Source organism: Bombina bombina, chromosome 7, assembly GCF_027579735.1.
Source record: "Bombina bombina isolate aBomBom1 chromosome 7, aBomBom1.pri, whole genome shotgun sequence".
In the NCBI taxonomy this organism is placed as follows: domain Eukaryota; kingdom Metazoa; phylum Chordata; class Amphibia; order Anura; family Bombinatoridae; genus Bombina; species Bombina bombina.
The window spans coordinates 211912656-211933289 of NC_069505.1; the positions used below are offsets into that span (position 1 = coordinate 211912656).

The 20634-nt window shown below is 39.3% G+C and overlaps 1 protein-coding gene across 1 annotated transcript in view; it reads right to left on the reverse strand.

Annotated features, from left to right (window-relative positions):
• The window catches only part of ZNF143 (zinc finger protein 143), a gene marked incomplete in the record, with an annotated part of 337171 nt that overhangs the window by 198949 nt on the left and 117588 nt on the right, over window positions 1–20634 (reverse strand). The window contains 1 exon segment of the mRNA XM_053720596.1: window positions 13128–13203. Coding sequence (XP_053576571.1) covers window positions 13128–13203 — 76 coding nt within the window.

A 20634-nucleotide genomic window follows, 5' to 3' on the forward strand; every position in this document is an offset into this window, starting at 1 on the left:
CAATACAGTCTAAATAAGCCCTTGTGAAGCCCTTATTTACAATCGTAATAAACATGGCTTACCGGATCCCATAGGGAAAATGACAGCTTCCAGCATTACATCGTCTTGTTAGAATGTGTCATACCTCAAGCAGCAAAGGACTGCAAACTGTTCCCCCAACTGAAGTTAATTGCTCTCAACAGTCCTGTGTGGAACAGCCATGGATTTTAGTTACGGTTGCTAAAATCATTTTCCTCATACAAACAGAATTCTTCATCTCTTTTCTGTTTCTGAGTAAATAGTACGTACCAGCACTATTTGAAAATAACAAACTCTTGATTGAATAATGAAAAACTACAGTTAAACACTAAAAAACTCTAAGCCATCTCCGTGGAGATGTTGCCTGTACAACGGCAAAGAGAATGACTGGGGTAGGCGGAGCCTAGGAGGGATCATGTGACCAGCTTTGCTGGGCTCTTTGCCATTTCCTGTTGGGGAAGAGAATATCCCACAAGTAAGGATGACGCCGTGGACCGGACACACCTATGTTGGAGAAATTACTGCAGAAATAGCATTAGGAACAGGAAAAACTTCTGGAATAACCACAGGAGCTTTAAATACCTTATCTAAACGTTTAGAATTAGTATCAAGAGGACTAGAATCCTCTATTTCTAAAGCAATTAGAACTTCTTTAAGTAAAGAACGAATAAATTCCATTTTAAATAAATATGAAGATTTATCAGCATCAACCTCAGAGACAGAATCCTCTGAACCAGAGGAGTCATCAGAATCAGAATGATGATGTTCATTTAAAAATTCATCTGTAGGGAGAGAAGTTTTAAAAGATTTTTTACGTTTACTAGAAGGAGAAATAACAGACATAGCCTTCTTTATGGATTCAGAAACAAAATCTCTTATATTATCAGGAACATTCTGCACCTTAGATGTTGAGGGAACTGCAACAGGCAATGGTACTTTACTAAAGGAAATATTATCTGCTTAACAAGTTTGTCATGACAATCAATACAAACAACAGCTGGAGAAATAGCTACCAAAAGTTTACAGCAGATACACTTAGCTTTGGTAGATTCAGCACTTGACAGCGATTTTCCTGTAGTATCTTCTGGCTCAGATGCAACGTGAGACATCTTGCAATATGTAAGAGAAAAAACAACATATAAAGCAAAATTGATCAAATTCCTTAAATGACAGTTTCAGGAATGGGAAAGAATGCCAAAGAACAAGCTTCTAGCAACCAGAAGCAATAAAAAATGAGACTTAAATAATGTGGAGACAAAAGTGACGCCCATATTTTTTCGCGCCAAATAAGACGCCCACATTATTTGGCGCCTAAATGCTTTTTGGCGCCAAAAATGACGCCACATCCGGAACGCCAACATTTTTGGCGCGAAATAACGTCAAAGAATGACGCAACTTCCGGCGACACGTATGACGCCGGAAACGGAAATAGAATTTTTGCGCCAAAAAAGTCCGCGCCAAGAATGACGCAATAAAATGAAGCATTTTCAGCCCCCGCGAGCCTAACAGCCCACAGGGAAAAAGTCAAATTTTAAGGTAAGAAAAAATGGTCAAATCAAAATGCATTATCCCAAATATGAAACTGACTGTCTGAAAATAAGGAAAGTTGAACATTCTGAGTCAAGGCAAATAAATGTTTGAATACATATATTTAGAACTTTATAAACAAAGTGCCCAACCATAGCTTGGAGTGTCACAGAAAATAAGACTTACTTACCCCAGGACACTCATCTACATATAGCAGATAGCCAAACCAGTACTGAAACGAGAATCAGCAGAGGTAATGGTATATATAAGAGTATATCGTCGATCTGAAAAGGGAGGTAAGAGATGAATCTCTACGACCGATAACAGAGAACCTATGAAATAGACCCCTTAGAAGGAGATCACTGCATTCAAATAGGCAATACTCTCCTCACATCCCTCTGACATTCACTGCACACTGAGAGGAAAACCGGGCTCCAACTTGCTGCGGAGCGCATATCAACGTAGAATCTAGCACAAACTTACTTCACCACCTCCATCGGAGGCAAAGTTTGTAAAACTGAATTGTGGGTGTGGTGAGGGGTGTATTTATAGGCATTTTGAGGTTTGGGAAACTTTGCCCCTCCTGGTAGGAATGTATATCCCATACGTCACTAGCTCATGGACTCTTGCTAATTACATGAAAGAAAAGTTAACACTGCAATGTCTCCACAAGCACAAAGGAAATAAATAATTAGAGGAATCATTAACCTCCTAGGAACCTCTAACATCAATATATAAGATAAATAAAAAGAGAGAAGCGCTCAACCTGGGAACGAACAATAGCACAATAGCTTGTTCTATGGCTAGTTACCACCCTAGAAGCAGCCTCTTTTTGCTCAATATGTGCCATTCACAGAGAAGAACTTTCCTGTAGCATATCAGTCTGATCCTTGCCTGGTATTTCGGGGCTGGACTGCACTGTTAAGTCAGGATCAGACTGATATGCTACAGGAAAGTTCTTCCCTGTGAATGGCACATATTGAGCAAAAAGAGGCTGCTTCTTGGGTGGTAACTAGCCATAGAACAAGCTATTATGATATTGTTCGTTTCCAGGTTGAGCGCTTCTCTCTTTTTATTTATGCAAATTATGACATTTTGGGAAGTCTCCCTAAGTGTGATGCGGGAATCCAGACGTGGACCCGTTGCTCAGTGTGCCTAGAGGGTTATGGCTGCACCTCACTGACGAGGCCCACAATAGGCCGAAACGTACGTCTGGGGTTTTGCTGTTTCTCTTGTTCAGAGAGGGATTGCCTGGTATTTCGGGGCTGGACTGCACTGTTAAGTCAGGATCAGACTGATATGCTACCGGAAAGTTCTTCCCTGTGAATGGCACATATTGAGCAAAAAGGAGGCTGCTTCTAGGGTGGCATCTAGCCATAGAACAAGCTATTGTTCGTTCCCAGGTTGAGCGCTTCTCTCTTTTTATTTATCTTATATATTGATGTTAGAGGTTCCTAGGGGGTTAATGATTCCTCTAATTAATTATTTATTTCCTTTGTGCTTGTGGAGACATTGCAGTGTTAACATTTTACTCTCTCTATAGTGCACTAATAAGTGTACATAGTGCATTTCAGTGTTAATAGAGAGGACGCCACTGACATTTTGGAAAGTCTCCCTAAGTGTGATGCAGGAATCCAGACGTGGACCCGTTGCTCAGTGTGCCTAGAGGGATATGGCTGCACCTCACTGATGAGGCCCACAATAGGCCGAAACGTACGTCTGGGGTTTTGCTGTTTCTCTCGTTCAGAGAGGGATTGCCTGGTATGTCGGGGCTGGACTGCACTGTGAAGTCAGAATCAGACTGATATGCTTCAGAAAAGTTCTTTTCTGTGAAAGGCACATGTTGAGCAAAAAGAGGCTGCTTCTTGGGTGGTAACTAGCCATAGAACAAGCTATTATGCTATTGTTCGTTTCCAGGTTGAGCGCTTCTCTCTTTTTATTTATGAATATATAAGAGCCCAAATATAAAAACAGGGGATTCACATTAACCTCTAGTCTCCTGTCACCATCAAGTGCCTGCAGACTGCCTCAGATATCCTTCTAAAGGATATATATGTCCCATATAAGTTGCAGAGATGGAGCTATTTCAAACTCTTTTTTAGTGCCAGTTTCCCAGCCCCAGAAGACGAAAAGGCACTTACCCGCATTCTAGCCATCCGGCAGGATGACGACTCACAAGGCATGAGAGGATGCCCCTCCTCACAGAGATCTGAGGAAAAAGGAATGACAGAGTAAGCCTACTTTGGTATTCGGACATGGGGCAGCAATCTGTTAGGAAAACGCAGCAAAGTCCACTTTACAAGTTCCTAACTGCTTTAAAGCTACCACAGCCCTACTAAAGAAACTAACGTTGAGGACAGCTACACCCAAATTGTGATAGAAGATCAGAGCAATCCTGCCCAGATTTCAAAATAAAAAAATCTTGATAGAAGAATCATATTTATCAGACACCCAATTACTTCACTTACTCCTTGCACTAGAGGCAAAGAGAATGACTGGGGATTGTGGGTAGAGAAGTGATACTTAGCTGTGGTGCTCTTTGCTTCCTCCTGCTGGCCAGGAGTGATATTGCCAACAGTAATTAATGATGATCCGTGGACTCACCGTGTCATTAGAAAGAAATACAGTTTTAAAAATGTTCCAAATTGGCTTTGTACTCATGTTATTCTTTTTTGAAGAGATATCTGCACGTGTCTGAAGCACTACATGACAGGAAATAGTGCTCTTATGAATGTATAACATTGTTGCAAAACTGCTGCCATAAAACACTGCAGACGTGCACACTCCTGAACTTACCTCCATGCTTTTCAATACAAGATAACAAGAAAACGAAGAAAATTTGATAATAAAAGTAAATTATATAGTTTTTTTTTAAATTGTATGTTCTATCTGAATCATCAAATACATTTTTTGGGTTTTATAACTGTTCATCATTTCTAAATAGAGTAAGAATGGACAATGAAATTGTTATAAATATAAACTCCTAAAAGCTAATTTAATACCCTGTTTCTGACGATGTCCATGAATACAAAGATTTTAGAAAGTTTTATTTATGGTAAGTTTTTATTTTCTTCTAGAAGATAGAAAAGAATGTCTTAATTTGAAACAACTTGTTAATGTTATAAATCTCTTGGGTAGAAATGTGATCCTTAAAAAAAATTGGAAATCATTTTAAGAAACCCAAATTTTCCCTGGATTAAAAGGAAACAATTGATGAACAAAAGGACAAAATTGAATTCTTAAAATAATATTAAACGGTTAGTATAAGAAATAGGAGAGATATATTTAAAGGGACAGTCTACAATATTATTTTTATTGTTTTAAAAGATAGATAATCCCTTTATTACCCATTCCCCAGTTTTCCATAATCAACACAGTTTTACCTCTGTTACCTTGTATCTAAGCATCTTCTGACAGCCCCCTGATCACATGACTTTTTATTTATTATTTATGGACTTGAATTTAGTATTGTGTTGTGCTAACTCAAATAACTCCTCGGGCGTGAGCACGTTATCAATATGGCTCACATGAACTAGCAGTCTCTTGCTGTGAAAAGCAAATAAAAAACATGTGATAAGAGGCTGTCTGTAGTGGCTTAGAAACTGGCAGAAATTTAGAGGTTTAAATGTTATAAAGTATATTAATATAACAATGTTGGTTGTGCAAAGCTTGGGAATGGGTAGTAAAGGCTTTATCTATCTGTCCCTTTATTACCAAGATACTGAAACTGAGAAACAAATATTTATTTTTTTAAAAATAAAACAATTTATGAAAAATGAAATCTAATAGGAAAATGACTATTTGAGAAATAGAGATGGATAGAAGAGAGAGAATAGATAGCCCTTTTTGTGGAGAGGAAATCCGTGGGGAATTTGAGCAAAAAAAAAAAAGTTCGGAGGAAGAAGATATACAACAGTTTACCTGTTAAATATTGCACTTATTTTTGTGACTGGAATTAAAAAATATTGTCATATGCACTTAGATTTCCAATTTTTATGTTTATTTCTTTGATTTCATGATTTTTAATGGTTTGTAAAATATCTCCTATGAATAAAAATAGATCACTTAAACAGATTAACAGATTAACAACTAAAATAATCAGCTTTATAATGGCCCCAGGAGATGCATTTCTGCTGAATTCATTAGGCTTCCAACATCAACAGAAGATCCAGAGCGCCCCCCTGAAGTTTTGGGTATTGCAGCTATACTGCCCGACTTCCCTTTATATTCAGTCTAGGAGATCTTGAAACTGCTGAAACGCCAGACCAATTGCCCCCATGCTAGGGTGCTAGTAACCCCACAAGGGTTTATCAATGGTCTGCTTACAATCCCTCAGCACAAAGCCTGCCTTATTCCTCACAGAATGCAACTATGAGTTGATACATCCATTTCAAAATTCCAAACCTCCAGTTTTCCTGTGCGTTTAACATTTAGCAGGGGTTAAACGCACAGGCAGTGGGGACTATATTAAAAAAAACAACTGCTCTAAGGAAATAATTCATTTTAATTATTACATTGCATTAAGGTTTTAAAGGGACACTGACATTTTCTAATAACATTTCTGTTGTCTTTCTATAGAACAACATACCAGCCAAGTCTTAAAAAATAAATAAAAAACAACTTGTTAGCTACAATTGTTTTTCAATAGCCAAACCCCACCCACCACTTGCATCATTTGGATGAGTCAAGCTGTGCAGAAAACAAGGCTAACCACAGTCATTATGTTAGTATAAAGTGCATTGTTTTTCAACTGTTTTTAGCTGAAGCATACAAGGGAAAGATATACGTAAAAATCTTTATACTGTTATACTGTCATTATGTAAGTAAGTTGTTTATTGTTTTGCAGGCCAGGAACATATTATTTTATTTGGCTAGTTAAGGACAGATATAAATGAGCTACAACACAGATCAAACAGTCACTGTGTAGAATGTACACTGGTTAGGTTTCTTAAGTCTGGAATACCTACTTCACCCTCTTACATGGAATTGTATTTAAAGGGACAGTAAAGTTAAAAATTAAACTTTCATTATTCAGATGGGGCTTGCAATTTTAAACAACTTTCCAATTTAAATTTATCATTAAATTTGCTGTTTTCTTGTTTTTCTTTTTTAAAAAACATAATTTATGTAAGAACTTACCTGATAAATTCATTTCTTTCATATTAACAAGAGTCCATGAGCTAGTGACGTATGGGATATACATTCCTTCCAGGAGGGGCAAAGTTTCCCAAACCTTAAAATGCCTATAAATACACCCCTCACCACACCCACAAATCAGTTTAACGAATAGCCAAGAAGTGGGGTGATAAGAAAAAAAGTGCGAAGCATATAAAATAAGGAATTGGAATAATTGTGCTTTATACAAAAAAATCATAACCACCACAAAAAAGGGTGGGCCTCATGGACTCTTGTTAATATGAAAGAAATGAATTTATCAGGTAAGTTCTTACATAAATTATGTTTTCTTTCATGTAATTAACAAGAGTCCATGAGCTAGTGACGTATGGGATAATGACTACCCAAGATGTGGATCTTTCCACACAAGAGTCACTAGAGAGGGAGGGATAAAATAAAGACAGCCAATTCCTGCTGAAAATAATCCACACCCAAAATAAAGTTTAACAAAAAACATAAGCAGAAGATTCAAACTGAAACCGCTGCCTGAAGAACTTTTCTACCAAAAACTGCTTCAGAAGAAGAAAATACATCAAAATGGTAGAATTTAGTAAAAGTATGCAAAGAGGACCAAGTTGCTGCTTTGCAGATCTGGTCAACCGAAGCTTCATTCCTAAACGCCCAGGAAGTAGATACTGACCTAGTAGAATGAGCTGTAATTCTCTGAGGCGGAATTTTACCCGACTCAACATAGGCAAGATGAATTAAAGATTTCAACCAAGATGCCAAAGAAATGGCAGAAGCTTTCTGGCCTTTCCTAGAACCGGAAAAGATAACAAATAGACTAGAAGTCTTACGGAAAGATTTCGTAGCTTCAACATAATATTTCAAAGCTCTAACAACATCCAAAGAATGCAACGATTTCTCCTTAGAATTCTTAGGATTAGGACATAATGAAGGAATTTCTCTACTAATGTTGTTGGAATTCACAACTTTAGGTAAAAATTCAAAAGAAGTTCGCAACACCGCCTTATCCTGATGAAAAATCAGAAAAGGAGACTCACAAGAAAGAGCAGATAATTCAGAAACTCTTCTAGCAGAAGAGATGGCCAAAAGGAACAAAACTTTCCAAGAAAGTAATTTAATGTCCAATGAATGCATAGGTTCAAACGGAGGAGCTTGAAGAGCTCCCAGAACCAAATTCAAACTCCAAGGAGGAGAAATTGACTTAATGACAGGTTTTATACGAACCAAAGCTTGTACAAAACAATGAATATCAGGAAGAATAGCAATCTTTCTGTGAAAAAGAACAGAAAGAGCAGAGATTTGTCCTTTCAAAGAACTTGCGGACAAACCCTTATCTAAACCATCCTGAAGAAACTGTAAAATTCTCGGTATTCTAAAAGAATGCCAAGAAAAATGATGAGAAAGACACCAAGAAATATAAGTCTTCCAGACTCTATAATATATCTCTCGAGATACAGATTTACGAGCCTGTAACATAGTATTAATCACGGAGTCAGAGAAACCTCTTTGACCAAGAATCAAGCGTTCAATCTCCATACCTTTAAATTTAAGGATTTCAGATCCGGATGGAAAAAAGGACCTTGTGACAGAAGGTCTGGTCTTAACGGAAGAGTCCATGGTTGGCAAGATGCCATCCGGACAAGATCCGCATACCAAAACCTGTGAGGCCATGCCGGAGCTATTAGCAGAACAAACGAGCATTCCCTCAGAATCTTGGAGATTACTCTTGGAAGAAGAACTAGAGGCGGAAAGATATAGGCAGGATGATACTTCCAAGGAAGTGATAATGCATCCACTGCCTCCGCCTGAGGATCCCGGGATCTGGACAGATACCTGGGAAGTTTCTTGTTTAGATGAGAGGCCATCAGATCTATCTCTGGGAGCCCCCACATTTGAACAATCTGAAGAAATACCTCTGGGTGAAGAGACCATTCGCCCGGATGCAACGTTTGGCGACTGAGATAATCCGCTTCCCAATTGTCTACACCTGGGATATGAACCGCAGAGATTAGACAGGAGCTGGATTCCGCCCAAACCAAAATTCGAGATACTTCTTTCATAGCCAGAGGACTGTGAGTCCCTCCTTGATGATTGATGTATGCCACAGTTGTGACATTGTCTGTCTGAAAACAAATGAACGATTCTCTCTTCAGAAGAGGCCAAAACTGAAGAGCTCTGAAAACTGCACGGAGTTCCAAGATATTGATCGGTAATCTCACCTCCTGAGATTCCCAAACTCCTTGTGCCGTCAGAGATCCCCACACAGCTCCCCAACCTGTGAGACTTGCATCTGTTGAAATTACAGTCCAGGTCGGAAGAACAAAAGAAGCCCCCTGAATTAAACGAAGGTGATCTGTCCACCACGTTAGAGAGTGTCGAACAATCGGTTTTAAAGATATTAATTGATATATCTTCGTGTAATCCCTGCACCATTGGTTCAGCATACAGAGCTGAAGAGGTCGCATGTGAAAACGAGCAAAGGGGATCGCGTCCGATGCAGCAGTCATAAGACCTAGAATTTCCATGCATAAGGCTACCGAAGGGAATGATTGAGACTGAAGGTTTCGACAAGCTGTAATCAATTTTAGACGTCTCTTGTCTGTTAAAGACAGAGTCATGGACACTGAATCTATCTGGAAACCCAGAAAGGTTACCCTTGTTTGAGGAATCAAAGAACTTTTTGGTAAATTGATCCTCCAACCATGATCTTGAAGAAACAACACAAGTCGATTCGTATGAGACTCTGCTAAATGTAAAGACTGAGCAAGTACCAAGATATCGTCCAAATAAGGAAATACCACAATACCCTGTTCTCTGATTACAGACAGAAGGGCACCGAGAATCTTTGTGAAAATTCTTGGAGCTGTAGCAAGGCCAAACGGTAGAGCCACAAATTGGTAATGCTTGTCTAGAAAAGAGAATCTCAGGAACTGATAATGATCTGGATGAATCGGAATATGCAGATATGCATCCTGTAAATCTATTGTGGACATATAATTCCCTTGCTGAACAAAAGGCAATATAGTCCTTACAGTTACCATCTTGAACGTTGGTATCCTTACATAACGATTCAATAATTTTAGATCCAGAACTGGTCTGAAGGAATTCTCCTTCTTTGGTACAATGAAGAGATTTGAATAAAACCCCATCCCCTGTTCCGGAACTGGAACTGGCATAATTACTCCAGCCAACTCTAGATCTGAAACACAATTCAGAAATGCTTGAGCTTTCACTGGATTTACTGGGACATGGGAAAGAAAAAATCTCCTTGCAGGAGGTCTCATCTTGAAACCAATTCTGTACCCTTCTGAAACAATGTTCTGAATCCAAAGATTGTGAACAGAATTGATCCAAATTTCTTTGAAAAAACGTAACCTGCCCCCTACCAGCTGAACTGGAATGAGGGCCGTACCTTCATGTGAACTTAGAAGCAGGCTTTGCCTTTCTAGCAGGCTTGGATTTATTCCAGACTGGAGATGGTTTCCAAACTGAAACTGCTCCTGAGGACGAAGGATCAGGCTTTTGTTCTTTGTTGAAACGAAAGGAACGAAAACGATTGTTAGCCCTGTTTTTACCTTTAGACTTTTTATCCTGTGGTAAAAAAGTTCCTTTCCCACCAGTAACAGTTGAAATAATAGAATCCAACTGAGAACCAAATAATTTCTTTCCCTGGAAAGAAATGGAAAGTAGAGTTGATTTAGAAGCCATATCAGCATTCCAGGTCTTAAGCCATAAAGCTCTTCTGGCTAAGATAGCCAGAGACATAAACCTAACATCAACTCTAATAATATCAAAAATGGCATCACAGATGAAATTATTAGCATGCTGGAGAAGAATAATAATATCATGAGAATCACGATTTGTTACTTGTTGCGCTAGAGTTTCCAACCAAAAAGTTGAAGCTGCAGCAACATCAGCCAATGATATAGCAGGTCTAAGAAGATTACCTGAACATAGATAAGCTTTTCTTAGAAAAGATTCAATTTTTCTATCTAAAGGATCCTTAAACGAGGTACCATCTGACGTAGGAATGGTAGTACGTTTAGCAAGGGTAGAAATAGCCCCATCAACTTTAGGGATTTTGTCCCAAAATTCTAACCTGTCAGGCGGAACAGGATATAATTGCTTAAAACGTTTAGAAGGAGTAAATGAATTACCCAATTTATCCCATTCCTTGGAAATTACTGCAGAAATAGCATTAGGAACAGGAAAGACTTCTGGAATAACCGCAGGAGCTTTAAAAACCTTATCCAAACGTATAGAATTAGTATCAAGAGGACTAGAATCCTCTATTTCTAAAGCAATTAGTACTTCTTTAAGTAAAGAGCGAATAAATTCCATCTTAAATAAATATGAAGATTTATCAGCATCAATCTCTGAGATAGAATCCTCTGAACCAGAAGAGCCCAAAGAATCAGAATGATGGTGTTCATTTAAAAATTCATCTGTAGAGAGAGAAGATTTAAAAGACTTTTTACGTTTACTAGAAGGAGAAATAACAGACAAAGCCTTCTTTATGGATTCAGAAACAAAATCTCTTATGTTATCAGGAACATTCTGCACCTTAGATGTTGAGGGAACTGCAACAGGCAATGGTACATCACTAAAGGAAATATTATCTGCTTTAACAAGTTTGTCATGACAATTATTACAAACAACAGCTGGAGGAATAGCTACCAAAAGTTTACAGCAGATACACTTAGCTTTGGTAGATCCAGCAGGCAGTGGTTTTCCTGTAGTATCTTCTGGCTCAGATGCAACGTGAGACATCTTGCAATATGTAAGAGAAAAAACAACATATAAAGCAAAATAGATCAAATTCCTTATAAGACAGTTTCAGGAATGGGAAAAAATGCCAAACATCAAGCTTCTAGCAACCAAAAGCAAATGAAAAATGAGACTGAAATAATGTGGAGACAAAAGCGACGCCCATATTTTTTAGCGCCAAATAAGACGCCCACATTATTTGGCGCCTAAATGCTTTTGGCGCCAAAAATGACGCCACATCCGGAACGGCGACATTTTTGGCGCAAAATAACGTCAAAAAATGACGCAACTTCCGGCGACACGTATGACGCCGGAAACGGAAAAGAATTTTTGCGCCAAAAAAGTCCGCGCCAAGAATGACGCAATAAAATGAAGCATTTTCAGCCCCCGCGAGCCTAACAGCCCACAGGGAAAAAAGTCAAATTTTTGAGGTAAGAAAAAATATGATAATTCAATGCATAATCCCAAATATGAAACTGACTGTCTGAAAATAAGGAAAGTTGAACATTCTGAGTCAAGGCAAATAAATGTTTGAATACATATATTTAGAACTTTATAAATAAAGTGCCCAACCATAGCTTAGAGTGTCACAGAAAATAAGACTTACTTACCCCAGGACACTCATCTACATGTTTGTAGAAAGCCAAACCAGTACTGAAACGAGAATCAGTAGAGGAAATGGTAAATATAAGAGTATATCGTCGATCTGAAAAGGGAGGTAAGAGATGAATCTCTACGACCGATAACAGAGAACCTTATGAAATAGACCCCGTAGAAGGAGATCAATGCATTCAATAGGCAATACTCTCTTCACATCCCTCTGACATTCACTGCACGCTGAGAGGAAAACCGGGCTCCAACTTGCTGCGGAGCGCATATCAACGTAGAATCTAGCACAAACTTACTTCACCACCTCCCTTGGAGGCAAAGTTTGTAAAACTGATTTGTGGGTGTGGTGAGGGGTGTATTTATAGGCATTTTAAGGTTTGGGAAACTTTGCCCCTCCTGGAAGGAATGTATATCCCATACGTCACTAGCTCATGGACTCTTGTTAATTACATGAAAGAAAGCTAAACTTATGTAGGCTCAAACTGATTTCTAAACCATTGAAAACTGTCTTATCCCAGTGCATTTTGAAAGTTCTTTTTTTTTGTTAGACAGTGTTAATTCATGTGTGCCATATAGATAACATTGTGCTCACTCCCGTGGAGATGTTTATGAGTCAGCACTGATTGGCTAAAATGCTAGTCTGTCAAAAGAACTGAGATAAGGGGGCAGCCTGCAGAGGATTAGATACAAGGTAATCACAGAGGTAAAATGTTTATTAATATAACCTTTTTGGTTATGCAAAACTGGGGAATGGGTAATAAAAGGATTATTTATCCTTTTAAATTAAACAATAAAAATTATGGAGTAGACTGTCCCTTTAAAGTAAACAAACCAACCCAATTTTTTTTATGGGGACAAAAAGTAAGTAAACTGCAAAGTGTCTTACTACTTGTGATAACCTGCATGTTTCACCCAACATTCCCCAAGTAAAAACTAATATTTAACATGGTTGACACTTGTTATTGCCTGCTGTTGCCAGATGTACTTCCAGAAGCAAAACGTACATAAATATATTAAGTATATTCATATTATGTGACAAAACAAGAATAAAATCAGTAAAATACCTGTTGCGAATGCTTTCCCACAGCCCGTGTGATCACACAGATATGGTCGATCTCCTGTGTGTGACCTTTCATGTACCTGTTGGGCAAAAGAATAATTTTTTTTCCCATGTTCATTTTACATTTAGTATGCATCATTAAATGAATTCTTAAGTTATTTTCAGTAACCAAAATGTACTTTTTATTGTTTCAAAATATTTTGGGGTTTATCGTGGCTCTTTGCACGTGTCTGAAGTAGTGCACGTATTACACGTTGAAGGTAAATGTGTTTGCTTGAGCGCAATTGAATTTAACCTTCGTCAGGATAGCGCGACTTCAGACAAAGCTCCACAAAACACATCAAAATTATATTTCAAACTACAGTTACACTCATAATAATGCTATCTAATAAAACATATTTTAAAAAGATGTATTAAAAAGTTATAAGGGTTCAAAGATATAACGTCTCAGGTGTTAGAAAAAAAAAAAGGCAGGCAAAGGGTTGAACATAGACATACATACATACATACGCCTTAATATATGTGTGTGTAAAATAAATATATATATATATATATATATATATATATAAACATATACACACACACATATACATACATACACACAGACATATAAAACACATAAAAACATATGTTTACATACATAGAGACACACACACACACATTATATATATATATATATATATATATATATATATATATATATATACACACACACATACATATATATACACACACACATATACATATGTATATGTATATATACACACACATGCATTGGAGCCCATTGCAGTCAAGTAGTTGAAAACATAAAAAAATCATATTTATGCAATACTCACATTTAATAAAGTGTTTAACTGTGTATTTAATGTAAATCTTTCACATTCCAATGTTCTTCACAAATGGGTGAATAGGTTCTAAGTATTTGTAAATAGATATTCCTATTTAAAAGTGCACTCTCGCCTTCAAATTCTCTCTGTACTGATAGCAATAAAGAAGGCACTCAATGGTCTTTCAAAAAAACATAATTTATGCTTACCTGATAAATTTATTTCTCTTGTGGTGTATCCAGTCCACGGATCATCCATTACTTGTGGGATATTCTCCTTCCCAACAGGAAGTTGCAAGAGGATCACCCACAGCAGAGCTGCTATATAGCTCCTCCCCTAGCTGCCATATCCAGTCATTGGACCGAAAACAAGCAGAGAAAGGAGAAACCATAGGGTGCAGTGGTGACTGTAGTTTAAAATTAAAAAACACCTGCCTTAAAATGACAGGGCGTCAAGGTAAGCATAAATTATGTTTTCTCTTGTAAGGTGTATCCAGTCCACGGATCATCCATTACTTGTGGGATACCAATACCAAAGCTAAAGTACACGGATGAAGGGAGGGACAAGGCAGGTACTTAAACAGAAGGAACCACTGTCTGTAAAACCTTTCTCCCAAAAATAGCCTCCAAAGAAGCAAAAGTATCAAATTTGTAGAATTTTGAAAAAGTATGAAGCGAAGACCAAGTCGCCTCCTTGCAAATCTGTTCAACAGAAGCCTCATTTTTAAAGGCCCATGTGGAAGCCACAGCTCTAGTAGAATGAGCTGTAATCCTTTCTGGAGGCTGCTGGCCAGCAGTCTCATAGGCTAAGCGGATTATGCTTTTTAGCCAAAAAGAAAGAGGTTGCCGAAGCCTTTTGACCTCTCCTCTGTCCAGAGTAGACAACAAACAAAGCAGATGTTTGATGAAAATCTTTAGTAGCTTGTAAGTAAAACTTTAAAGCATGAACCACGTCCAGATTGTGTAATAGACGTTCCTTCTTTGAAGAAGGATTAGGACACAAAGACGGAACAACAATCTCTTGATTGATATTCTTATTAGATACCACCCTAGGTAAAAACCCAGGTTTGGTACGCAGAACTACCTTATCTGCATGGAAGATCAGATAAGGAGAATCCCATTGTAAAGCAGATAACTCGGAAACTCTACGAACCAAGGAAATAGCTACCAAAAAAAGAACTTTCCAAGATAAAAGTTTGATATCTATGGAATGAAGAAATTTAAGAACCAAATTTAAGCTCCAAGGTGGAACAACAGGTTTAAACACAAGGTTTAAACATAACTAAAGCCTGACAAAATGCCTGAACGTCTGGGACATCCGCCAGACGCTTCTGCAAAAGAATAGATAGCGCAGAAATCTGTCCCTTTAAGGAACTAACTGACAATCCTTTCTCCAATCCTTCTTGGAGAAAAGATAATATCCTGGGAATCCTGACCTTACTCCATGAGTAGCCCTTGGATTCACACCAATAAAGATATTTACGCCATATCTTATGATAGATTTTCCTGGTGACAGGCTTTCGTGCCTGAATTAAGGTATCAATGACTGACTCGGAGAAACCACGCTTTGATAAAATCAAGCGTTCAATCTCCAGGCGGTCAGCCTCAGAGAAATTAGATTTGGATGGTTGAAAGGACCTTGAAGTAGAAGGTCCTGTCTCAGCGGCAGAGTCCATGGTGGAAAGGATGACATGTCCACCAGATCTGCATACCAAGTCCTGCGTGGCCACGCAGGCGCTATCAAGATCACAGATGCTCTCTCCTGCTTGATTTTGGCAATCAGTCGAGGGAGCAGAGGAAACTGTCGAAACACATAAGCCAGGTTGAAGGATCAAGGCGCTGCTAGAGCATCTATCAGCGTTGCCTTGGGGTCCCTGGACCTGGATCCGTAACAAGGAAGCTTGGCGTTCTGGCGAGACGCCATGAGATCCAGTTCTGGTTCGCCCCAACGATGAACCAATTGTGCAAACACCTCCGGATGGAGTTCCCACTCCCCCGGATGAAAAGTCTGTCGACTTAAAAAATCCGCCTCCCAGTTCTCTACACCTGGGATATGGATAGCTGATAGGTGGCAAGAGTGAATCTCTGCCCAGCGAATTATCTTTGAGACTTCTAACATCGCTAGGGAACTCCTTGTTCCCCCTTGATGGTTGATGTAAGCCACAGTCGTGATGTTGTCCGACTGAAATCTGATGAACCTCATTGTCGCTAGCTGAGGCCAAGCCTGAAGAGCATTGAATATCGCTCTTAGTTCCAGAATGTTTATTGGAAGGAGTGACTCCTCCTGAGTCCACGATCCCTGAGCCTTCAGGGAGTTCCAGACTGCACCCCAACCTAGAAGGCTGGCATCTGTCGTTACAATTGTCCAATCTGGCCTGCGAAAGAAGAGAATCCCTGGTCTCTTGGTCCAGATTCAGTAGAGGGGACAAATCTGTGTAATCCCCATTCCACTGACTGAGCATGCATAGTTGCAGCAGTCTGAGATGTAGGCGTGCAAACAGCACTATGTCCATTGCCGCTACCATTAAGCCGATTACTTCCATGCACTGAGCCACCGAAGGGCGAGGAATGGAATAAAGAACACGGCAGGAATTTAGAAGTTTTGATAACCTGGACTCCGTCAGGTAAATTTTCATTTCTACAGAATCTATCAGAGTCCCTAGGAAGGAAACTCTTGTGAGGGGGGATAGAGAACTCTTTTCCTCGTTCACCTTCTACCCATGCGACCTCAGAAATGCCAACACTATGTCCGTATGAGACTTGGCAATTTGGAAATTTGACGCCTGAATCAGGATGTCGTCTAAATAAGGGGCCACTGCTATGCCCCGTGGCCTTAGGACCAACTGTATCGTAATGTGCAGATAAGCATCCTTTAAATCCACTGTAGTCATGTATTGACCCTCCTGGATCATAGGTAGGATGGTAAGAATAGTCTCCATCTTGAATGATGGAACTCTGATGAATTTGTTTAAGATCTTTAGATCCAAAATTGGTCTGAAGGTTCCCTCTTTTTTGGGAACCACAAACAGTTTTGAGTAAAATCCCTGTCCCTGTTCCTCCTTTGGAACTGGATGGATCACTCCCATAACTAGGAGGTCTTGTACACAGTGTAAGAATGCCTCTCTCTTTATCTGGTTTGCAGATAATTGTGAAAGGTGAAATCTCCCTTTTGGGGGGAAGCCTTGAAGTCCAGAAGATATCCCTGGGATATAATTTCCAACGCCCAGGGATCCTGGACATCTCTTGCCCACGCCTGGGTGAAGAGCGAAAGTCTGCCCCCTACTAGATCCGTTACCGGATAGGGGGCCGTTCCTTCATGCTGTATTAGAGGCAGTAGCAGGCTTTTTGGCCTGCTTACCCTTGTTCCAGGTCTGGTTAGGTCTCCAGACCGTCTTGGACTGAGCAAAAGTTCCCTCTTGTTTTGCATTAGAGGAAGTTGATGCCGCACTTGCCTTGAAGTTTCGAAAGGCACGAAAATTAGACTGTTTGGCCCTTGGTTTGGACCTATCCTGAGGAAGGGCATGACCTTTTCCTACAGTGATATCAGCAATAATCTCCTTCAAACCAGGCCCAAATAGGGTCTGCCCCTTGAAGGGAATGTTAAGCAGCTTAGATTTTGAAGTAACGTCAGCTGACCATGATTTAAGCCATAGCGCTCTGCGTGCCTGGATAGCAAAACCAGAATTCTTAGCCGTTAGTTTAGTCAAATGAACAATGGCATCAGAAACAAAAGAATTGGCTAGCTTAAGTGCTCTAAGCTTGTCAAGTATGTCATCCAATGGAGTCGCTACCTGTAAAACCTCTTCCAGAGACTCAAACCAGAGCGCCGCAGCAGCAGTGACAGGCGCAATGCATGCAAGGGGCTGTAGGATAAAACCTTGTTGAATAAACATTTTCTTAAGGTAACCCTCTAACTTTTTATCCATTGGATCTAAGAAAGCAAGGGATAGTAGTACGCTTTGCTAGAGTAGAAACTGCTCCCTCCACCTTAGGAACTGTCTGCCATAAGTCCCGTGTGGTGGCGTCTATTGGAAACATTTTTCTAAAAATAGGAGGGGGAGAGAACGGCACACCTGGTCTATCCCATTCCTTAGTAATAATATCTGTAAACCTTTTAGGTATTGGAAAAACATCAGTGCACACCAGCACTGCATAGTATTTATCCAGTCTACACAATTTCTCTGGCACTGCAATTGTATCACAGTCATTCAGAGCAGCTAAAACCTCCCTGAGTAACACGCGGAGGTGTTCAAGCTTAAATTTAAATGTAGAAATATTAGAATCAGGTTGCATCATCTTCCCTGAGTCAGAAACATTACCCACAGAAAGAAGCTCTCCTTCTTCAGCTTCTGCATATTGTGAGGCAGTATCAGACATAGTTCTTAAAGCGTCAGTATGCTCTGTATTTCGTCTAACTCCAGAGCTATCTCGCTTTCCTCTAAATACAGGTAGTCTGGCTAATACCGCTGACAGTGTATTATCCATGACTGCCGCCATGTCTTGTAAAGTAAACGCTATAGGCGCCCTGGATGTACTTGGCGCCATTTGAGCGTGAGTCCCTTGAGCGGGAGTCAAAGGATCTGACACGTGGGGAGAGTTAGTCGGCATAACTTCCCCCTCGTCAGATTCCTCTGGTGATAAATTTTTTAAAGACAGAATATGATCTTTATTGCTTAAAGTGAAATCAGTACATTTGGTACACATTCTAAGAGGGGGTTCCACCATGGCTTTTAAACATAATGAACAAGCAGTTTCCTCTATGTCAGACATGTTTATACAGACTAGCAATGAGACTAGCAAGCTTGGAAAACACTTTAAATGAAGTTAACAAGCAAATATAAGAAACGGTACTGTGCCTTTAAGAGAAACAAATTTTGTCAGAATTTGAAAAACAGTGAAAAAAGGCAGTAAATCAAACGAAATTTTTACAGTGTGTATAATAAGCTAACAGAGCATTGCACCCACTTGCAAATGGATGATTAACCCCTTAGTTCAAAAACCGGATCAAAAAAACGATATAGACGTTTTTTTAACAGTCACACCAAACTGCCACAGCCTTGCTGTGGGCCTACCTTCCCCAACAAATGATTTTGGAAGCCTAAGAGCCCTTTAGAGATGTCCTATAGCATTCAGGGGACTCCTGGAGGAAGCTGGATGTCTCAGTCTGTAATAGTTAATGCGCAAAAAAGCGCTAAACTAGGCCCCCTCCCACTCATAGTAACACAGTGGAAAGCCTCAGGAAACTGTTTCTAGGCAAATTTAAGCCAGCCATGTGGAAAAAAACTAGGCCCCATTAAAGTTTTATCACCAAAGTATATATAAAAACGTTTAAACATGCCAGCAAACGTTTTATATTGTAAATATAAAAGAGTATTACCTCAGAAAGTAAGCATGATACCAGTCGCTATTAAATCACTGTATTCAGGCTTACCTTACATAAATTTGGTATCAGCAGCATTTTCTAGTAGAGCAAAAGGGAAACCGGCTAACCATCCGCCAATAAATCCAAAGAAGCGGTGAGGTAAGATGCAGTAATACTTTATTATTTACAGGTACAGACAGGCTAAAATCAAAAAGGTGGGCATGCAGAAAAAATGCACCAAGCGGAACAAGTCCGGATGGCTACTAGACAGCAAAAAACATACGCGTTTCGTGAGGGGCTTCCTCACTTGCTCACTGCTTGAAACCAGTGTGACCATTGTGTCATCAATGAACTAGTTGGTCTCATACAAGAAGGTGAGGGTGAAAGCGATTCATACAAAATAGGTGGTCCCCAAATTAGTGGAATTAGGAAAAGCACTTTCTATCCAGTGCATGCGAGAGGTAAAAATATTGATGTATTCCAGAGAACAATTGAAAATAAATTGAAATCTCTTGCACAAAGGGTAGAAAATGATGCAAAAAATGACCCCTCTATTAGAGGTAAAAATAATTTGAGTGCTAATCAGTACAAAGCTCTAAAATCCCTCCAGAGTAATGACAACATCGTCATAAAATTATCTGATAAAGGCGGCAATGTCGTCATCATGGATAGGGAGTATTATCTATTTGAGGCAAAACGTCAACTGAGAGACACAGAGGTATATGGGAAATTAGACTTTAATCCAACAGTGCAGTTTAGGCTAAAATTGGAGAAGATTTTATATCAGGGACAGTTGATAGGAGTGATAGCAGAAAGAAAAATGGAACAATTCTTGATTATGAATCCTAATGTGCCCATTTTTTACTTTCTGCCTAAATTGCACAAGAATGCAACACACCCCCTGGGTAGACCCATCATTTCTGGAGTGGGTTCCCTTTTGGAGCCCATTTCAGAACTGATTGATACCTTTTTGCAACCTCTAGTCGCACAACTGACAAGTTATATAAGGGACTCGACACAGGTCCTTAGTACATTACAAACTATCAAATGGAAGCCTACATATAGGTTCATTACAGTGGATGTGGCCTCACTGTACACCTCCATCCCACACCAGGCAGGTCTAAGGTCAATTTCCAATATCTTAGATAGAATGTCTGTTTTTTCTGAGGACCTTAAACATTTCATAGTTCTAAGTTTGGAGTTTTTATTAACTCATAATTATTTTTTGTTTGAGGGGTCTTACTATCTGCAGAGACGTGGAACAGCTATGGGGGCGAAATTCGCCCCCTCCTATGCCAATCTCTATATGGGATGGTGGGAGCT